The sequence below is a fragment of the Bos indicus genome, chromosome 17, assembly GCF_029378745.1.
Source record: "Bos indicus isolate NIAB-ARS_2022 breed Sahiwal x Tharparkar chromosome 17, NIAB-ARS_B.indTharparkar_mat_pri_1.0, whole genome shotgun sequence".
In the NCBI taxonomy this organism is placed as follows: domain Eukaryota; kingdom Metazoa; phylum Chordata; class Mammalia; order Artiodactyla; family Bovidae; genus Bos; species Bos indicus.
The window spans coordinates 57,609,130-57,627,981 of record NC_091776.1 but is presented as its reverse complement, the minus strand read 5'-3'; the positions used below and the strand labels follow the sequence as shown (position 1 = coordinate 57,627,981).

The 18,852-nt window shown below is 48.5% G+C and overlaps 1 protein-coding gene across 4 annotated transcripts in view; it reads right to left on the bottom strand.

The window, feature by feature from the left end:
- KSR2 (kinase suppressor of ras 2) overlaps positions 1-18,852 on the bottom strand; it is a 485,310-nt gene that overhangs the window by 93,171 nt on the left and 373,287 nt on the right. For 3 of the 4 annotated variants that reach the window (XM_070769588.1, XM_070769585.1, XM_070769586.1), the window contains 2 exons: positions 7,606-7,672; positions 4,378-4,503 (listed from right to left, as the gene is read on the bottom strand). In XM_070769588.1, the coding sequence (XP_070625689.1) occupies positions 4,378-4,503; positions 7,606-7,672 (193 nt within the window). Of the gene's footprint in view, positions 1-4,377; positions 4,504-7,604; positions 7,673-18,852 lie in introns of all 4 variants that reach the window. The other variant, XM_070769587.1, reaches the window with a different exon arrangement.

Below are 18,852 nucleotides of genomic sequence, written 5' to 3'. Positions count from 1 at the left end.
TGAGAACTCACATCTGACTCTGAGAATCAAACAAAGTATGTTCGCTTCCCAGGTTCCCCTTCAACCAGCTGTGCACTGACTTTGACATGGCAGTGATAATAACTCTCTCCCATGGAATCTGTCTCCTAGGGAAACTGTCCCCACCCCCCAACCCAAAAGTAGTAGTAGTAGTGTTAGTCGCTCAGTCGTGTCTGACTCTTTGTGACCCCATGGACTGTATAGCCCGCCAGGCTACAGTTCACGTACATTCCTCTGTCCATGGAAATATTCAGGCAAGAATACTGGAGTGGGTTGCCATATCCTTCTCCACTTCCAACCCAACAGAGTCTCCTAAACAGCCTTACTTGTCTTGTGACCTCCAAAGCCCACTCCCAACTCAGGACCAAAAGTCAGGGCATCACAGCAGCTGGTTAATGACCTATGATACCTGGAATAAACAGATGAGTGGGTCTAAGAGGAAGAATAGCAGAAAGCAGAGCAAAGGTGGAGAGGAGATGAGGTTGAAGGGGACAGAAGAGCCACAACAGGCCAGAAAACAAATCAGCTGAGGTAACAAGGAGCAGGAGTGCTTCTATGGCTGCAGAAGTGAAGATGGAAAGAAAAGATGAGAGCAGAGGATGAGGAAAACAGTCAACAGTTACAGACCAGAGGGGACCCACAAAGAGTAGCCAACCACTGTCATGATGGAGGACCAGAACAGTGAGCCATGGTCTTGCTGGGGGTCTGAGCTGCTGACCTGAGCACAGTTCTGTCCTCTACGTCCAGTTTCATGAGCCCTAGCTCCTTAACCAGGATTCCTCTTTCTCTTATTGCCCCATGCCCAATCCTTCCAAGAGACAGTTCCTGGTGCTGAGCTAGCAGAGATGAGGCTCTGTTCCTTGCAACCAGCTGAAAAGGACAGCGAGTAGGCAGCCACTCCAGAAAGCTTCCCTGCAGTGGGCAGATATTCAGCTTCGGACACCCAGATAGGTGGGGCTTTTGATGCCTTGATGTGGAAGCATGCGCCTTACAGACTAGACCCCTCAGGAGCCGGCAGATGCTCCTGCTGCTGTCGCTTCTCCTCCATCTCCTCATTCTCCTCCATGTCCTCCGTCCTCCACATCCTTCTTCTTTCTTCCGTTTCCTCCTCCTGCCTCTTCTTTCTTCTTCCTATTCTTGTTCCTCCCCCGTCCTCTTTCTCTTCTTCTCCCTCCTCCTCCACCCCTTTTCTTCCTCCTACTCCTCCTTCTGTTCCTCCTTCTCCTCCCCACTGTCTCTCTTCATCCCTGAGCTCTTCCATGCCCTGAGGATCCAGTGTCAGGACTAAATCCCTTACATGTATCACTGCACCAAATCCTCTCCACAACCCCTGAAACATCTATTATTAGAATGCCTATTTTACACAGAGGGAAACAAAGGCAGAAGGATCTTGGTTCGGTCACAGAGTGTATGAAGAAACTGAGTTTCAAGCCCAGACCTTCTGATTCCAAAATGCACATTCAAACCATTAGGCTGGGTGAACAGGCTAGGTTTTTATGAAGCTAGATTGACAGAGCTAGACGAGAGAGGAGACAGAGCAACGAAAAGGAAATCCTCAGACCAAATTGGCTCAGATATCTATTGCACTAACCACATCATTGCCTGACAGAAAGAATCTGTGTGAAGCTAGTGAGAACAGAAGTAGGGGGAAAAAAATAACCCAGTTCTCTGATAGCTCCTGTCCACCTTCATGCCAAAGCCACTTTCTAAATAGAGGTTAATTTATTTCTCTTATCAAATTCTCCTGCTGGCAGACAAGCAGAACAATGTCAGAGTCACCGATCTATCTGACCCATGTTTCTGTCCCACCTGACACCAAGAGGCTCACTGTGTCTATAAAGCCAGAGAGAAAGGTCTCAAGATGGCTCTGAGCCACTCACCCCTCAAGAGGTCAAAAAGGAAAGGATGGTTATAGTTACTGCCCAGGAGCCTCACCACCGGAACCCCATAAGCACCCCAACTCCAGAAGGGGGAGACCCTCCCCTAGAGACCTACGTATTTTACCAAAAAATAAAGGAAAAGTGGACCCAGCCTGACACTGTGATTAGAAGCCCAAGATTTAAGCCTATAAAAATAGCTAGAATTTCTTGGACACGTATCCACATGCCAGGAACCTCTCCCAAGTGCCTCGCCTTACACTGATTATTTCATTTCATCCTCACAGCCATTCTGAGGTTGGTACTCTTCTTGCTCAGCAGGAGACATTTAAAAAATGTGGCCACAAATTCCTTGGACGCTTCCCATTGACAAGTGGGGCCATGCCTCCTCCCCTCAAATCTGAGTAGGCTTGCGACTGCTTCTATCAGTACAGTACAGCAGAACCCACGCTTGCGACTGCTTCTATCAGTACAGTACAGCAGAACCCACACTGACACCCCGAGGCTAGTGACAAGCCAAGACAGTGCTTGGGGCTTTTATATCGCTAGGTTACAAAAGCCTCGCAGCTTCCAGCTTGTTGGATGAGAAAGTTGCTCTGCAAGCCCTGAGGTGCCGTGTAAGAAGAGCCTCACTACCCTGAAGCAGCCATATCGTGAGGAAGCCCAAGCCACAAGGCAAGACTGTGTGTACTTGCTCCCAAAGAGACCCTCTGTTGAGTTCAGCCTTTGACTCATCCCAGCTCAGACATGTGAGTGAAGGAGCCTCTAGATCAGGGGTTGGCAAGTTTTTTCTCTAAATGGCTCATTAGTACACATTTTAGGCTTTGTGAGCCAGTGATCTCTGTTGTAACTGCTTAATTCTGCTGTTGTAGTTTGAAAGCAGCCATAGAAAATATGAACGTGGCTTGTTCCAACACAATTTAATTCACACAAAAAAAAACAAGCTGTGAGCTAGATATGGCCTGTGAACCATAGTTTGCCAATCCCTATTCTAGATGATTCCAGCCCCCAGCTGCATCAGCTTTCCCAGTTGAGTCCCTGGGCATCATGAAGCAGAAACAAACCATCCCCACTGTACTGCTTTCCAGATACCTGACCCACAGCTTCCACAAGTGTAATTAAAAAGCTGTTGATGTCCACCACTAAGTTTGAGGTTGTTGGTTTGCACAGCTGTGGATAACTGGAACATGCCCATTTTACACATAGGAAAGCTGAGGCTCAGAGATATTAAGTAACTTGCCCAGAGACTCTAAGAGCGAGGAAGTGGAGGAAGCCAAGACTGGCTGCCAAGTCTGCCTGACTTCAGAGGCCAAGTGTATCATCAAGTCCTAAGACGATGCCACAGGAGCCAGATGGTGCATGACTGAGACCCAGTGCGGTAGGTGACAGCTAGAGACAGAAAGAACATAGGGGCTTTGGTAGGGAGGTCAGAGAAAGAGGGAGGGACCAGTTGTGCATGGAGGCTTGCAGACTGCAGGAAGGGGGTTGACTGTTTCCTCCACTTGATAGAAATCCACAGGAGGGTTTTTCAGCAGAGGGTGGCATGATTCAAATTACATTCATTAAGAATCACTCTGGCTGCTGTGTAGAGAATGGATTAGGGAGGGGGCTAGGCCCTCCCCAGCCTTATGCACAGAAGGGAGAGTATGGTTGCCAGAGAGGTCAAGTGGCCAGAGATGCTCATCCGGGTGGGTGACTGTCCACACACATGGACTGGCCCACACTTTATCCACCTTCCACACAATGCATGGAGGCACCATAGGGCTTGAGAAATCATCTGCTGGCATGTGTTACCTCTTCCTTCCATGAGGCTTTAAGTGTCCCTGGGATCCCTTTGGTGTCATCCAACCCATAGATCAAACAAAGAATGAGGAAATCCCCAGTGGAAATTTCCAGGCCATGTTAGAAAGAAAGACACACAGAGAGGCCCACTGCTGACCGTCATCTGAGAACCAGTCAGAAGCCAACCAGATCGGCTATGGCTCAGAGCTCAGGGCCTCCACACAGATCCATCTACCTGGTCTCCAGCAGGAGCTCAGAAACTGACTTTTGTCTGGGGTGATTAGATTCAACAGATGTGTCAGAGAGTTCAGAACCTTCTGCAAAGCTCATCCTGGCAGATGATGAAACAGCTCAGAGCAGAGGGTGGAGCCTGGACCACTAAGGATCCCCTCTCAGGCTCTCCTCCCATCCCTACTGTGCCCCCATCAACATGTTCATTCATTCTCATTGCCAGGTGCCCTCTCTCTACATCAGACAGACTTCTGGCACACTCGCTCTGCACTGATGGCTGGATGCCCCCCAAAACTTTCCTAGACACAAACCACACAGAATGAGGACAGAGCCCAGGGGCGCTGGGAAGTAAGGGCAAGGCTCCCAGATCAAGCCACCGAGTCCTGTTCGAGAACATTCCTCCCTCCTGCTCCGCATCTGGCAGTGCCCCAACCCAGCAAGCCTGAACCCAGGGGAACCCCAGTCTCACCTTGTTGATTTTGTTGGTTTTGGGGAGCGTCTGGCTGATGTGCAGGTCCGAATACCGGGGTGGCTTTCGTAGAGGGTTGTTGATGTCACACGGGACGGACTCTGTCCGGACTAACCTTGCTGGATCCGTAGGGGTAAAGACAGAGATTTGGGAGTTTAAGTACCACTTCTGCTCTGTAACGATGCCAGGAGAGCAGACCCCACCTCAAAGGCCCACCCCCAAGGCTGGAAGGGAGTTGCTGAGAAATGATAGTTGTTGTGTTGTGTTACAGTAGCGGGACACTCTCCCCACTACCTGCGTCCTCTGCGGTTTCTAAGATGTTCGTGCTGTCAACATACAGCTTTAGACAATTAAAACTTCTAATAATGAAACTGAAGCTATCAGAATTTTTTTCTCCAGGATCATAATTGTTTCACATTGGTGTTCATTTCAGAATTGTACCTCCTTTGAAAGACAGGAGGCTCCAGATTTCTCAGGCGCTATCATGAGTGGACAGCTCATCATGGCCACCGGTCCCTCCCCCATCTAAGCTTGTGTGTTAGGACCGTCCTGCGTCACTGGTGGGATTTCTCAGGCCCGAGCGGCCTCTAGCCTGTCAAAGCACACTTGTCCTACACAAGGGCATTGGGGATCCCTGAAGGGAAGTCTCGGCTCCCCCAGCCTCCCCTCTGCATCCATCCCTGAAGGCACACCAAAGCTGGACCAGCAGGCGGTGCTAAACAAACGCGTCCTGACTCCAACCGTGCCACCTGAGCCCCTCTCTGTGAGCCCTTGGTTACTTACTGTTTACAGGGGCTGTGGGAGGGGCGAAGCTCACATGCAAATATGATGCCTGGTAATGCTACTGGTTAGCTGTTTTTTATTGTGTGGGTGGGGCCGTTAGGGAGAAAGTTACAGCTTTGGACTGACCCAGGGATTTAATTTCTCTCTTAAGCCTGAGCTGCCATCACCATGGAAACCAACTATATTTTCAACTTCCTACCAAAGAGAGGCCGGTAGAACAAGAAGCTAGCAGAGTGCTGGAAGGTTCCTGTTTGTTCTTTGAGTAACGGGGGCATGGCCCTGATGGTAGGTGGGCAGGAGGGTGCCCTTCTTCAGATGTTGGCGTCTGAGAGTGGGTCACCTCCCAGCAGGCTGGTTCTGGTCTCCACGTGGGAGTCAGGACTCCAGCAGGCTACCACGGAGGGGTGTCCAGCGGGAGGTGATTTTCCCCAAAGAATCTTTTGCAAGACAAGGTCTCCAGAGCAGTGAGAGTTCAGGTTTAAAATAGGCTTGGGGTGTGTATACAGTTGCTCAAGGAACAGATGGTTCTTAATTAAGGATGTGAGGTGGGAAGGGGCAAGAGGAAAGAGCTGCAGACTTTTCCTTCTCTTGCAATTTCCTCTTGGAGGAAAGCAATGCAAAGATCATCGAAAACCAATGGCCCATTGGCTCTGGAAGACGAGCCAGCACTTTCGGCAGCCATCTGCCTCCTTTTTTAAGTTTTCCTTTGGTTCATTTGAGAACAGGGCAGGTTGCCCTGAGCCTACGCTGACCCAAGACCAGGAGGACTGGGAGGGGTGGAGGAGGAGGACAAGGACTAGCAAGTTGTGTTCCCCAAAGTTGGCGCTAAGCCTCCACCCAACCTAGAGAAGGCGGGTGGCCAGAGGGGGCCAGCAAGTATTTTCATAATTTTAATAAGTTGTTTACATGGGCTTCCCAGTGGCGCTAGTGGTAAAGAACCCGTCTACTAATTCAGGAGACATAAGAGACTGGGGTTCGATCACTGGGTCAGGAAGATGCCCTGGAGGAGGGCATGGCAACCCACTCCAGTATCCTTGCCTGGAGAGTCCCATGGACAGAGGAGCCTGGAGGGCTATAGTCCATAGGGTCACAAAGAACTGGACACGACTGAAGTGAATTAGCACACACGCACAACTTTTAAAAGTAAGTATACGGCATATGAAGCCATTTGGGCTTTTTTAGAAACATGAGAAGTGGTACAATGCAAGTCATGTTGCTGGAGTGGCCATCCTCTCTAGGAGGTGCCTGGGCTCTCTCTCCACTTTGCATGGCCCCGTCTGGCCAGCATCTGTCATTCACCTGCTTGACCCTGGCAGGCATCTGAGTTTGCAACTTCTACTCCAGAGCAGTGCTTCTTAACTTTAAAGTGCAGACGAATCACGTGTAGATGCTGTTTAAAATGCAGGTTTTGATTCGATAGGTTTGGAGTGGGACCAAAAGTTGTGCATTTCTAACAAGCTCCCAGGTGATTCCCGTGTTGCTGCTGGTCCACGGGCCACAGCTGGAAGAGTAAGGGTCTGGACCAGCGATGGCCAATATCTGCGATGATGAACGTGTTCTATGTCTGCACTGTTCAGTACAGTAGCTGCATGTGGCCACGGAGCCCTTGAAATGTGGCTGGTATGACTGAGTAATTAAATTTTTATTTCATTGTAATTCACCTAAATTTAAATAGTCAGATGTGGCTGGTAGCTACTGTATTGAACAATACAGGCTTAGAGAGTCCCCCACTAGATGAAGTACAGTGTCGATAATGGAAAAACTACCCCAAGAATCAGGAGAACTACATTTTGAAAGTTGGACTACAAGGCCTCCTATTGTATTCTTGGCAGGCAGGGAAAAAACTTTCCTTATAGTCTTTCCTTCCGACTAAATTGGTCTTGCTTTTGCCTGGTGGAAGGCTGGTAGTGGCTTCCCAGAGGCAGTGTCTGGCTACCTCCCTGCCCAGCCAGGTTGGCCCAGGCACTCCCAAGGCCCCAGGAGACAGAAGATGGATGACCCAAACCAACAGGTCCGATCAAGACCCCTCTCTGTGCCTATTTCTACAGGGCCAATTGACTGAGTCTGAAGAGCACACAGTGGAAAAACACTCAGCTAGTATTCTTTTTACGTGGGAAAGGAAAGGAATAGGACTGGGGGGAAAAAGAGGAGAGTGAAAAATTAGGAGAGAGGACAAGAATGAGAGAAAAGAATTAGGGAGGGGAGATGAATCTGGGGGCTAAACTATCAAGGAGACCAGAGTGAGGACAAAGAATAGGGAGAACAGGCACTGGGGTGGATTAAGGAGACAGATATCAGGAGGAGGGGGTCAGAGGGAAAGAAATGAGGCAGGCAACGGTTAAGGATCAAGGGGTTTTCCAAAATTTACCTGGATGGACAGCTATCTCAGATGGCCTGCAGGAACCCCCACTACTACCCCAGGGCAGGAAGTGTTAAATACTTACCTCCTCGGTGGATGATCAGAAGATGACAAGGCGGGGCTTCTTTGGTGCATTTGTTGTGGCACTTTAACCTGAGAGAGAAAAAGAGAGAAGGATGGATAGATGTATGGATGTCGAGATGAACAAGTGGATGGATGGATGGGTGAGTGGATGGATAGATGGATGGATGGATGAATAGATGGATGTTTAAATGGATCAGTGGATGGATAGATAGATGGGTGGGTAGATGGGTGGGTGGATATATGGCTGGGTAGATGGATGGGTGAATGAGACACACCAATGGTTCAGAAAGCTCTGGGTGCTATGGATACCAAGACGTGGGGGTGAGATAAGACAGCTACTGCAAAGGCATACCCCGGGAACCTAGGAGATTAACTCTGGAGAGAGTTTTTCTGCCATCCTACATTCACAGGTCAGTCCTGGGTAGTCCAAGAGTGGGAAGCAACTGTTTAACCAACAACATCCACTTGGCCTTCAGGCTTTGAAAGACATTGTTATCTACCAGTCTATATTTGTCATCATTCAATCACCACCTGCTTACCTGAAGACTCGTTTGGCAGCCATTGTATCAAGCGTTCTATAGATGTTAAGTCATTAGATCTTTAAAGCACTTTTATGAAATAGGTATTATTCTTCCCATTTTACAGATAGAAAAGCTGAGATTAACTGACTTGTCCTGGCAGAAACCCTGGCTCAGTGGTGCCTGAGGCAGCCTCATTTTTTTCTTAAAGGCTCATTCTATAGGAGACAGCCAACCCAGACTTCCAATTAGGATGAGATTAGTAACAGGTATTAAGTTTTACTGGCATAAGAGTTTAGAGGCAAAATGTCTTCCTTTGGGACAAATCCAAGATGTCACCTTGCTCTTCCCCATACCTTTGTCAGATTTCAAAGGGTACTATGACCTGGTTTTCTCTCTTTCTTTTCTAAGGCCCAGACTCAGACCCATAGGGAAGGTGCCTGCTCCCCTGGAGATAACTAGTGTTGCATCAAAGCCCTTATGGAAAGCCCTGCTGAGTGTGAAATTAGCCTTTGATTCATTCTACAAATACATCCTGGGGACATACACAACAGTCACGCAGATGAAGCCCCTGTGTTTATGGGGACAGTTAATAAACACATAAATATCAGATCATTGCCAGTGTGGGAAGATGGTGGAAAAATAATGCAGGGAAATGAGATAGAAAATGACAGGAGTGGGAGGGGAAAGGCTCCAGAGGCACAAAGGTTAGGGGGCAAAATCAAGCCTGATGGATTCAAGGGTCAGAAGTTAAAGGCTGATGCTGAAACGAGAACCAGAGTGAAAGGAAGATTTGAGGAACGGGAGGTGGGCAGAGCCCCAGTATGAGAGTCTGTATTTGATCCCACAAACACCCGGAAGAAATCAGACGCTTTAGACAACTGTGACTGGGTCAGATGAATGAGCCTGAACTGGGGAGACTGCTGATGACAAATGATAGTCAGATCAAGAGGTTTCTGTACTCTTCCCTGATTCAAATAGCTCAACTTCCAGAAACTTCCAGAAAGAGATTGTTCCTTTCTGCCACCCCCGACCGAGGAGTCTTCTTGAGCAAACCCAGCTGGAAGGCTGATGGGCAGGTGTGAAGCACCCTGTTCCCTGTCATGGGCAGCACCATGAAGCGAGGGCAAGCAATTCAACGTTACCTCTGGACCGTGTCCAAATCAGGACGAGACAGGCGAGAGCCCTAGTGACCTCAGCCATCTCCTGTCTCCTCCTGGCATCTTCCTTTCCGTCTTCTGCAGGAAGGGAGCAGCCCTCCTCCACCTCTGGCTGCAAGGTGGGAGATGGAACATGCATCCTTCCAGTCATGGCTTCAGAGGGCAGTGCCAGGGCCGGGAGCATGGCCCCTCCTTGCTCTTGCAGAAACCCCAAGAGATCGTTCTCTGATGCCCGGACAGTTAAACCTTGCACAGAGGTTCTCATGTGAAAAACTAGAGCCCACACATCCAGGACTTGCTGATCCAGACAGTAGGATGAGCTTGGCAGTGGAATCACCCAGACCCTGGAGGGGAGTGGGCACAGGGACTGAGGCCAGACATGCCTCATTTATGAAGAATCATTTTTCCAGCAGGAAACACGCACAATTCCACCCAAAATTAGATTTTTTCCTTTTCACTGGCTAAGAAAGAAGAGCCACTAGCATGCAATTTATCGGTAGACCACCTACTTCAGAGTCAGATTCCCAAGGCATACCCTCTTGGGTTCTGAATCAGGAAGTGCTGGGAGTGTGGGTTTTCAGCAAATGCACACCAGAGCTCAAGGACCACACAGAAGAGGGACATACTCTACTTCCCAGATAGGAGATGTCTGGATGCCTAAGTCTTCCAGAAGGCAGGGTTCTCCTTGCTCCATATACCCCCCACTAAATAAACAGATTAAAAAAGTAAAAGGAAATGGTGTCAGGATAATATACTGAACAAATCTGAGTTCAAAGCCTGACACCACCACCTCCTGACTGTGACAAGCTGGGCAAGTCGCTGACCCACTCTGAGCCTCAGTTTTCTCATCTGTAAAGTGGGCACAATCACAGCATCTGTCTCACAGGACAGTAGAGATGAAAGACACAACAGAGGTAAGGTGCCTAGGACGAGCACTTGAAGCTGCAGGTACTCTTGTTTTTACTGTGGGAGTTCTGTTTAGTGTTAGTTTGCGCAGTGTTCCACAGACTAACAATTTGTGGGACAACTCAGGGGTGTATTGTCAAGGGATTGGACCCCAGGTGCCCATGACCGTCACCTGCTCTTCTAGGACCCAGGACAGGCTGCCTTCCCTTCCCGTCCCTCTCTCACTTCTCAACACCTACCCCCCACCCGCCCTCACACTGGGATGGCCTTGGCTCACCTCTCAAAGAAACTACTTGTCTCCAGATCTTTGTCTCAGGGTCTGTAGAAAAAAGGGAGCCCAACTAAGTCACCGTGATTATTACAGGAGGTTTGGAACACCTACACGGTCTGCCCCAAAGCTCTCACATCAAACCCAAGCCTTCTGTTCCTTGTCCTTCACGTGTCCCTTGATCCCACAGTCCTTAAGGAATTGGGTCCTCCATGTGCTCCGTTCCACAAGGAGGAAAACGGAGAGGTGGGGAGGACACAGCAGACCGCTCTGGACAAATCTCCGTACCAGACATGGCCCTGAGGAGCCCTGCAAGTTAGGGTGGTAGCTCTGATCAACTCAAGGCACCAGGTAAAGGTCATATGTGCTTCCAGGTTAAAAGCCTGGGCTTCAGAATCCAGCTGACCTGAGCCTGGGTCACAGTTTTACCTTTTCCAGACCAAGGAGGCATCCACCTGCCTGGCTAAGTTCCAGGTTCCTCCTAGGCAGAACTGCCATGAGGATCCAATGAGAAAATGTCTGAGTGGTGCCCACCTGGATGGCAAATAGGTCAATGTCTCTGCAGGCAGGGCTAAGGCACACTTGAGGGCACACAGGAAATGTCACACGAGCCTCAGGCAGCCTGGACACTTGGTAAGGATTTATTTAAAACTTTCATGGAAAACAGTTCATTTTTTTCAACTTCAAAGGCTAACAGGATAAGCTTCAGTTATCAAGAAAAGTTGCTTACGTGGGATATCTCATTCTCCAAAGGAGCTAGCTGCTGGCCAAATGAGACACCCTTTCTGTCTGAAAATTAAATATGTGAATTTATCTTGGGGGCAGGATTTGGGTCTTCCGCATCCTTGCAGCAACTTTCCTACCCTGATGTCAGTGCCTGGTTTGGTGGCTGATGCCTGATACATGCTGAACAGACACTGGAGAGATGGAGGGAGAGAGGAGAAGAGAAAGAAACAGGAAGGTAGCCCAGCAGAAGGGAATGCCCCCAGATTGCTCCTGGCATGGGAACATGAATAGTTTCCATCAAATTTTCTGAAAATTTTTTTGATGTGGACTACTCTTTAAAGTCTTTATTGAACATGTTATAATATTGTTTCTGTTTTATGTTTTGGTTTTCTGGCCATGAGGCATGTGGGATCTTAACTCTCTGACCAGGGATTGAACCTGTGGCCCCTGCATTGGAAGGTGAAATCGTAACCACTGGATCATCAGGGAAGTCCCAAGTCTTCATCAGTTTTTAGAAAATTATTTCTATTTCTTATAAATTGTATCCCTTGCAGTTTGTGAAGTGCGAACACACCCAATTCTGCGTTCCCTTCTTTTGGCCCTCTTCCTCCCCAGCGTGGGGGTGGGAGATGGGGATCTGACCACAAGCAAACTGGACTTCTGTGGATCCTGCCCAGGAACTATATGAGACAAACAGTTTTATAAGCAGCTCTGCCCCGTCCTTAATGGATGTGTCCTGGTCCCCAGCAGCCCCTAAGAGCAGACACAAGCCAGGAGAGTGGCGTGGGGCTGGGATCAGAAAGGCAGCCTTCATGGACGGGGCGCCACTGACCCTTGCTGGTGAAGACAAACATGTTCAAGTGGTTTGCCAGCGGAGTTGAACCAATTTATGAAAAGTTTGCTCCAGGTAGCCTAAATCCCTGATCCTTTCTTTCATCCCACACCAGCTCACTTTGCAATCTGCCTCTCCTTACGGAGTGCAAATGGGATGTTTTTAAATACCTGGTCCCCAACATCCAGTTGAAGAAATGTTAAGCAAACACCCAGTTGGAGCCAGGCGCTCTTATATAACCCTTGGTGATTCTGAACAACAATTCTGTGAGCGATGATTACTGTTACACCCATTTTAAAGTCAAAAAGACTGAGGCTCAGGAAACAGCCCAATCACATAGATATCAGACTCAGGATAAACATGCATTCATGCTCACATAAAACAACATCATCTTCTCCCTCTGTGCCAGGTGCTGTGTGAGGCACTGCGAGTGTATAATAACATAGGGGGAGAATTCTTCTTTAACCATCTTTCTTAGAATCATCTAGCAAGGAGTTTACTATCTACATGGGTATGGAAACCCATCTCTTGTCCTTTCAAACATAAATGCCATTTCACTCATTTCATTGCCTCAAAGTCAAGTCATCTCCTAGAAATGACCCCATTTGGATGGGAACCAGGGTCCCAGAGCCTTGGGTTCGGAAGAACCACTTCCATCCAGAGGCTCCTTTTGAGATCGATTCCACCATCTAGTATTTCCTGAGCACTTACTGTGCCAGGCATTGTGCTCACCCTGTTTGTATGAACGGTGAACAAAGCAGACACAGCCCTTCCCTTGAACAAAGTCTGGTTAGAGGGACAGAGCGGTAAATAGACAAACACATCATATGTTACACGGGATGATCTGAAAGGGCAGGATATGGCAATTTGGAACTGAGGGGAGTCAGGGAGGGCTTCCTGGGGGAAGTGATAACTGAGCTGAGCCCAGGGAGCTAGCAGAGGTGCACAAGAAAGATCTAGGCTGAGGCACTTGAGTGCAAAGAAGCATCAGTGAGAGGGCACGGATGCTGCTGCAGGGTTGGTGGCATGAAGAGGCTGGAGCTCTGGGCCAAAGGAGGGACGTGGTGAGAGGGGAGGAAGGAGAGGTAAATGAGGATGGCACAGGTCTGCTCAGGAAACTGGATTTTATTCTGAGAACTGAGGGGAACCAAGGAGGGTGTTAAACAGGGAGGTGAAGGCTGGATGAGCATTTTCGAAAGACCTCCCCCAACCCCCGCCCCACTCCGGGAAGCAGATACTTACACTTACAGGGCAGCCAGTGCCCTTCTCGGGTTATCCCTCCTCACTCTCCTGCCTCTGCGTGCCTCCCCAACATCACTGTATTAGGTGCTTCTTAAGGCTTCTTGCAAAATCTCTAAACCAAATCAGTACCCTCTTTGCAGTGGGCTTGTCTGTATGACTACCCCAACTGAGCAGTTTTGTCTAATTTTGGTTCCCCTGGGGTCTGTCATTTGAGCCAATACTTCTAGAAACGCCTCCTTATGGTCTCGGTGAAGGACCTCAAAGAACACACCCCCCCTTAACTCACTGCTGACCGCCCAGTGGGGTTGAGCTCTTTGGCCTTCAACTAACTGAGTTAGAAAGAGAAAGGCAACAGCCGAAATAAGCAAGGGAGATGGGGAGTATTAACACAGAAATCAGAATGAATGCTCCAGCAACATAATGGACGACAATCGGGAAAACCCCAGCACCGGTCTTTCCATAAGAGGTCTCCGTAAGGAAGCTGTAGAATTATTACCTGTTGGAGACTCCTCCCCCAACCCCACACCCCACTTCCCCGAGAGAGGAGAGCGTGACTACAGAGTCTTCTGGGTTCCCAGCACCTGGTGGGGGATGGGGTTCATCACAGAGACCCATTCATTATCTTTCTATTCAAGAAGGGATGATGGGAGAAGGCAGCAGGCGGGGGAGGAAAAGACTGATAGCTCTGGTCCAGTGTCAGGTTGAGATCAGAGTCTCATCTTCTGCTTGTCTGGTTCAAAGAGAAGCAGAGTGGGGACTGGCAGCTGTGTGGTTGGTCCTTGGCCCACGTAAAATGGTTAAGGCTCTGGGATCTTGAATCAGAGGGATCAGTGGGTTTGAGGAATGGATTCACCCACGGTGATACTTTTGGGCCAACGAGTTATTCCTGAAGGGCTCTGTTTTCTTAGAAACAGGGATAATAATAGACCCTACCTTCCCTGGTTGTTGTAAGAATTAAATGAGTTCGTGCATGTAAAGTACTTAGCAGAATGTCTGGTACTCAGCAAGCCCTCGATACATGATACCATGACCATGACTATCATCCTTGTATCCAATCCCCACCTCAACCTCCAGAATTATAATCCACCCTCACATACAACTGTAATTGGACTGAACTATAACAGATAAGGGGCTTCCCAGGTGGTACAAGTGGAAAAGAACCTTCCTGCCAATAAAGGATACATAAGAGACTCGGGTTCAATACCTGGGTCAGGAAGATCCCCTGGAGAAGGGCATGGCAACCCACTCCAGTATTCTTGCCTAGAGAATCCCATGGACAGAGGAGCCTGGCAGGCTAAGAGTTGGACATGACTGAAGCGACTTAGCACACATAATAGGTAAAAACTCATATAAGGGATCATTAATTCTCACGATGATTATTGCAAAAACTGAAGTGTTTCTATTAATGGAAAAAATAAGTTTAGGCTTCAAGCTGGTGATCTCTGAAATGCACGCTCATAATTATATCCTGCCAATATCCTGCCTGTTGTACAAATTCCTGAAGCTTCCAGGAACTTCGCAGCAGCTGCAACACCAGCTCATCATTTCCCCAGTTTTGCAAGAGCTGGGAAAATTAGAGCGCCCAGTGGCTCAAACCAACCATGGCTTACTTCCTGCTTTTATCTCCTTGTCACCTGTGGCTGAAGTCATTTTGCAAACACAGGAAAATTTCAGATAAAACATTGGACTTTGAGGCAAGGGCACCGGAGAGGAGGACACACAGGGCAAGGAGGGCACCGAAAAGCATGTGAAATCCAAGTGAAAAAATCCAATAACAGAGCAAAACCAGATAAAGAAGTGCCTGTAAAATGGCAAAGGGACTGCTTACGTGAAAAGAATTCAGTGCAAGCATGTCTATCCAGGCTACTGCGGGCAGGAGGAGGGGAACTGTGGAAAATGCATTAAAACACACTGGAATAAACTGGAAATAGTGTGCTGTTTCTAAACATCACTTTCTACCTTTTCTGGGAAGTGATTATGGCTCTCACGCCTACGGAAGCGGGCAGTGACCTTAATTGGAGCATGTCAAATGTTTCTACCAGCACAGACCTGCCTCCGCCAGCCTGGGCCACCTGGGACCTGGGACTTTCAGCGCTTGACCAGGGAAGTCCCAGGCTACCTGAGTGGTTTGATCATTCTATTGAGTACTTTAGTAATGGCACTCTAATGCGGGCACTTAAAAGCTGAATAATGGATATACAGCCCCACTGGTTGGGGATGAGGGATTTATGATATAAAACAATGGTTCTCCCCCAAGGGCAATTTTGCACCCCCTCCACAACACAAGGGACATTTGGCAATATTTGGAGACATTTTTGATTGTCATAGCTGAGAGTGGAGTCGGGGAAGGGTGGAGTGGGGGTGTGTGTGTGGAAGTAATGGTGCTAATCATCCTTCAATGCACAGGACAGCCTCCTTACCACAAAGAATTATCTGGCTCAAAATGTCAAGAGTACCAAGGTTGAGAAACCTTGTTACGAAGCCTTTAACTAGTCTCCCAAGAAACTGACTGGTTCAGAAAATCCCCAAAGAAAAATGGGGAACAAGGACTACAGAAAAGTAGGAAATGGGCTAACTGTTCCAGAACTTCGACATTGCTTAAACCCTCAGAGGTGATCTGGTGAGTCTGTTTCTTTTCATATTTCATATTAATAGAGAATCCACTTCTTTAATGAAATAACTGCTGAACATCTGAAAGAATCATCAAATCATTAATGTGACTGGAGCACTCACATGTCTCATCACATCAAATGAACATAGTAGCCTCACTTTATCGGAGAAGGCAATGGCACCCTACTCCAGTACTCTTGCCTGGAAAATCCCATGGATAGAGGAGCCTGGAAGGCTGCAGTCCATGGGGTCGCTGAGGGTCGGACATGACTGAGCGACTTCACTTTCACTTTTCACTTTCATGCACTGGAGAAGGAAATGGCAACCCACTCCAGTGTTCTTGCCTGAAGAATCCCAGGGACGGGGGAGCCTGGTGGGCTGCCGTCTATGGGGTTGCACAGAGTCGGACACGACTGAAGTGACTTAGCAGCAGCAGCAACCTCACTTTATATCAGAGAGGGTTAGAAACTTTCCCAGAGTCACACAGCTTGGAAGCAGCAGAACCAGGACCTACTCTCTCTGGCTCCAGCGTCTGGATCGTGTTGTTGCTTTACTGTCCTAAGTCGAGCTCCCTAGAAACAGATCCTGAGATGGGCAATCTGGCAAGTGATTTATGGAGGGAGTTCTACAGGATGTTCCTTAGCACGGGAGGATGGGGGAGAAGCTAAGCAAGGACGTGGTTGCAGGTGACTCTAGTCTCAGCCTGATCCCATAGGGGGCTCTGGGGTGTGAACTGTACCCTTGAGTCCGTCTGCCTGCAGGAAAGGAAGCTGGCCTTTTGTACACCTGTACCAGTTACAACCTGACTGCCTGCCTCTAAGCCCCCTGGGGGAGAAGCTACAATCAGCCAAGGGCAAGCCCCCCAGGGAAGGTCTCAGGTTTGAACTGGTAGCACCGGCATCCCTAAACGAGGTCACTGGTACTGTGCTCAGTGGCTACTAAGTTAATCATCTTATCTTCAAAGCAGAGGAGCGAGTACTCTGTGGTCCTAGAGGAAAATGAGTCTTATACATCTGCAAGGTGTTCTGATACCCATACAGTTCCTGTCTCAGGCCCCAAGAGCAGGTGACTCAGAGCACAGCAGGACTCTCCACCACCACCCAGAGGCACAGCCATCCCAATACCATATTCTCCTCCCTGCACTGGGCCTCGTCCTGGCCAGTGAGCTGGTCCAGGGTAGTGGGAGCTCCAGAGCCCAAGACTGCTTTCCCAGAAGAGTGGCTGGCTGGGTGGTAAGGGGTGCCTCCCCTCCATGGGCCTGGAGCCTCAGGAAGCAACAGCAGGAGTCCTAGGGCTGGTACCACAGCTGCAAAGCAGAACCAGTTTCCCCCCTACCCTGGACTCTGCCTGCAAAATACGCTCAGACCAGGTTCGATTCCTGGGTTGGGACGATCCCCTGGAGAAGGAAATGGCAACCTACTCCAGTATTCTCGCCTGGAGAATCCCAAGGACAGAGGAGTCTGGCAGGCTACAGTCCAGGGGGTCGCAGAGCCGAACACAACTGAGCAACTAACACTAAATCCCGAGCCAAGCCTTTGTCCGTGCTGTTTCCTCAGCCCAGGACACTCACACTTATGTGCAAATAGGAATTATCTGGGAGGTTGACTAAAAATGCAGATTTCTAGGCCCTACACCAAGAGTCCGGGTCAGAGTCACCTTGGTTCAAACTCTTATTTTCTAGAACACAACCACTCAAATCACCACTGCTGGTTTTCCTGCAAGAAACCCAGAGAGACATGGAGAGGTTTCCAAGGAACCTGACCTCAGCCCCGCAGAAGTGTCCTTCTCTGGAAGGACTCTGAGAAGGGGGAAGAGTGCAGATAAGACATGACTGAGCCAGGAAAATCCATCAGCATCTTACTGCAAAAGCAAACTTCAGCCAGCTGAATCCATGGTTATCAGACAATACATGGTCTGTACTGACAGCCGACCACTTAGAACTAAACTCCATTCCGTGCTCATGAACCTATTAGACGAAAACGCCTCATTTTAGATAACTGCAAATTGCTTTCTGAGCATAATTTCCTATTAGTTCATTAATCTCTCTATTCACAATGCTGACAAGACAGCTGATGATAATTCCGGAGGAAGTGGGCACAGAACCAAAGCAGGGGGGAAGGCGGTTAGACATTCAGAAGTACTCCGGGTTCCTGGGTGGAGAGGTACTCCCAAATTAATTTAATAACAGCATTAACTTTCATTTATTAAGCTCTTATAATAGGCCAGGTACCAGGCTAAGCATTTTCCCTTATTTAGTCAGTTTAAAAAAAAAGATTTAGTAAAATAGATGTCATTTTTTTTCTTTCTATATAGCAAGAGGGCTTCCCAGTTGGTGCTAGTGGTAAAGAACACACCTTCCAGTACAGGAAATGTAAGAGACCTGGGTTTGATCCCTGGGTTGGGAAGATCCCCTGGAGAAGGAAATGACAACCCACTCTAGTATTCTTGCCTGGAAAATCCCATGGACAGAGGAGACTGGCAGGCTACAGTCCAGAGGGTCACAAAGAGTCGAACATGACTGAAGTGACTTAGTACGCATGTAGAAAAAAAGTGAAGCTTAGAAGTGATTATACAGTTAGTGGTGAGTCAGGATTCAAAGAGAGGTGTGTGTGTGTCTGACCTACAGCCTGGGTTCCTAATCATAGCGTATCTTTTCTGACTCAGCACACAAATATTTACTGGATGAATTTACTGGAGAGACCAGGATGAGCAAGACTCATGTCTACAGAGTGAGGCCAAGGGATGTAACAGCAGAAGAGACTGAAAAGTAATCAGCAAAGATGGACCAACGTTAAAAAAACAAAACAAAAAACTCATGTGCTAAAATAAGGTTTGATCTTGGGAAACCAGTGCTTTCATATAGAGAGCAATGGTTCTCAGACTGTGGTCCCAGGTCCGGCACTGGCAGCATCAGCATCACCTGAGAACTTGTCAGAGACGCGGGTTCTGGGGACCCACCTCAGACCTGCTGAACTGGAGACTCCGGG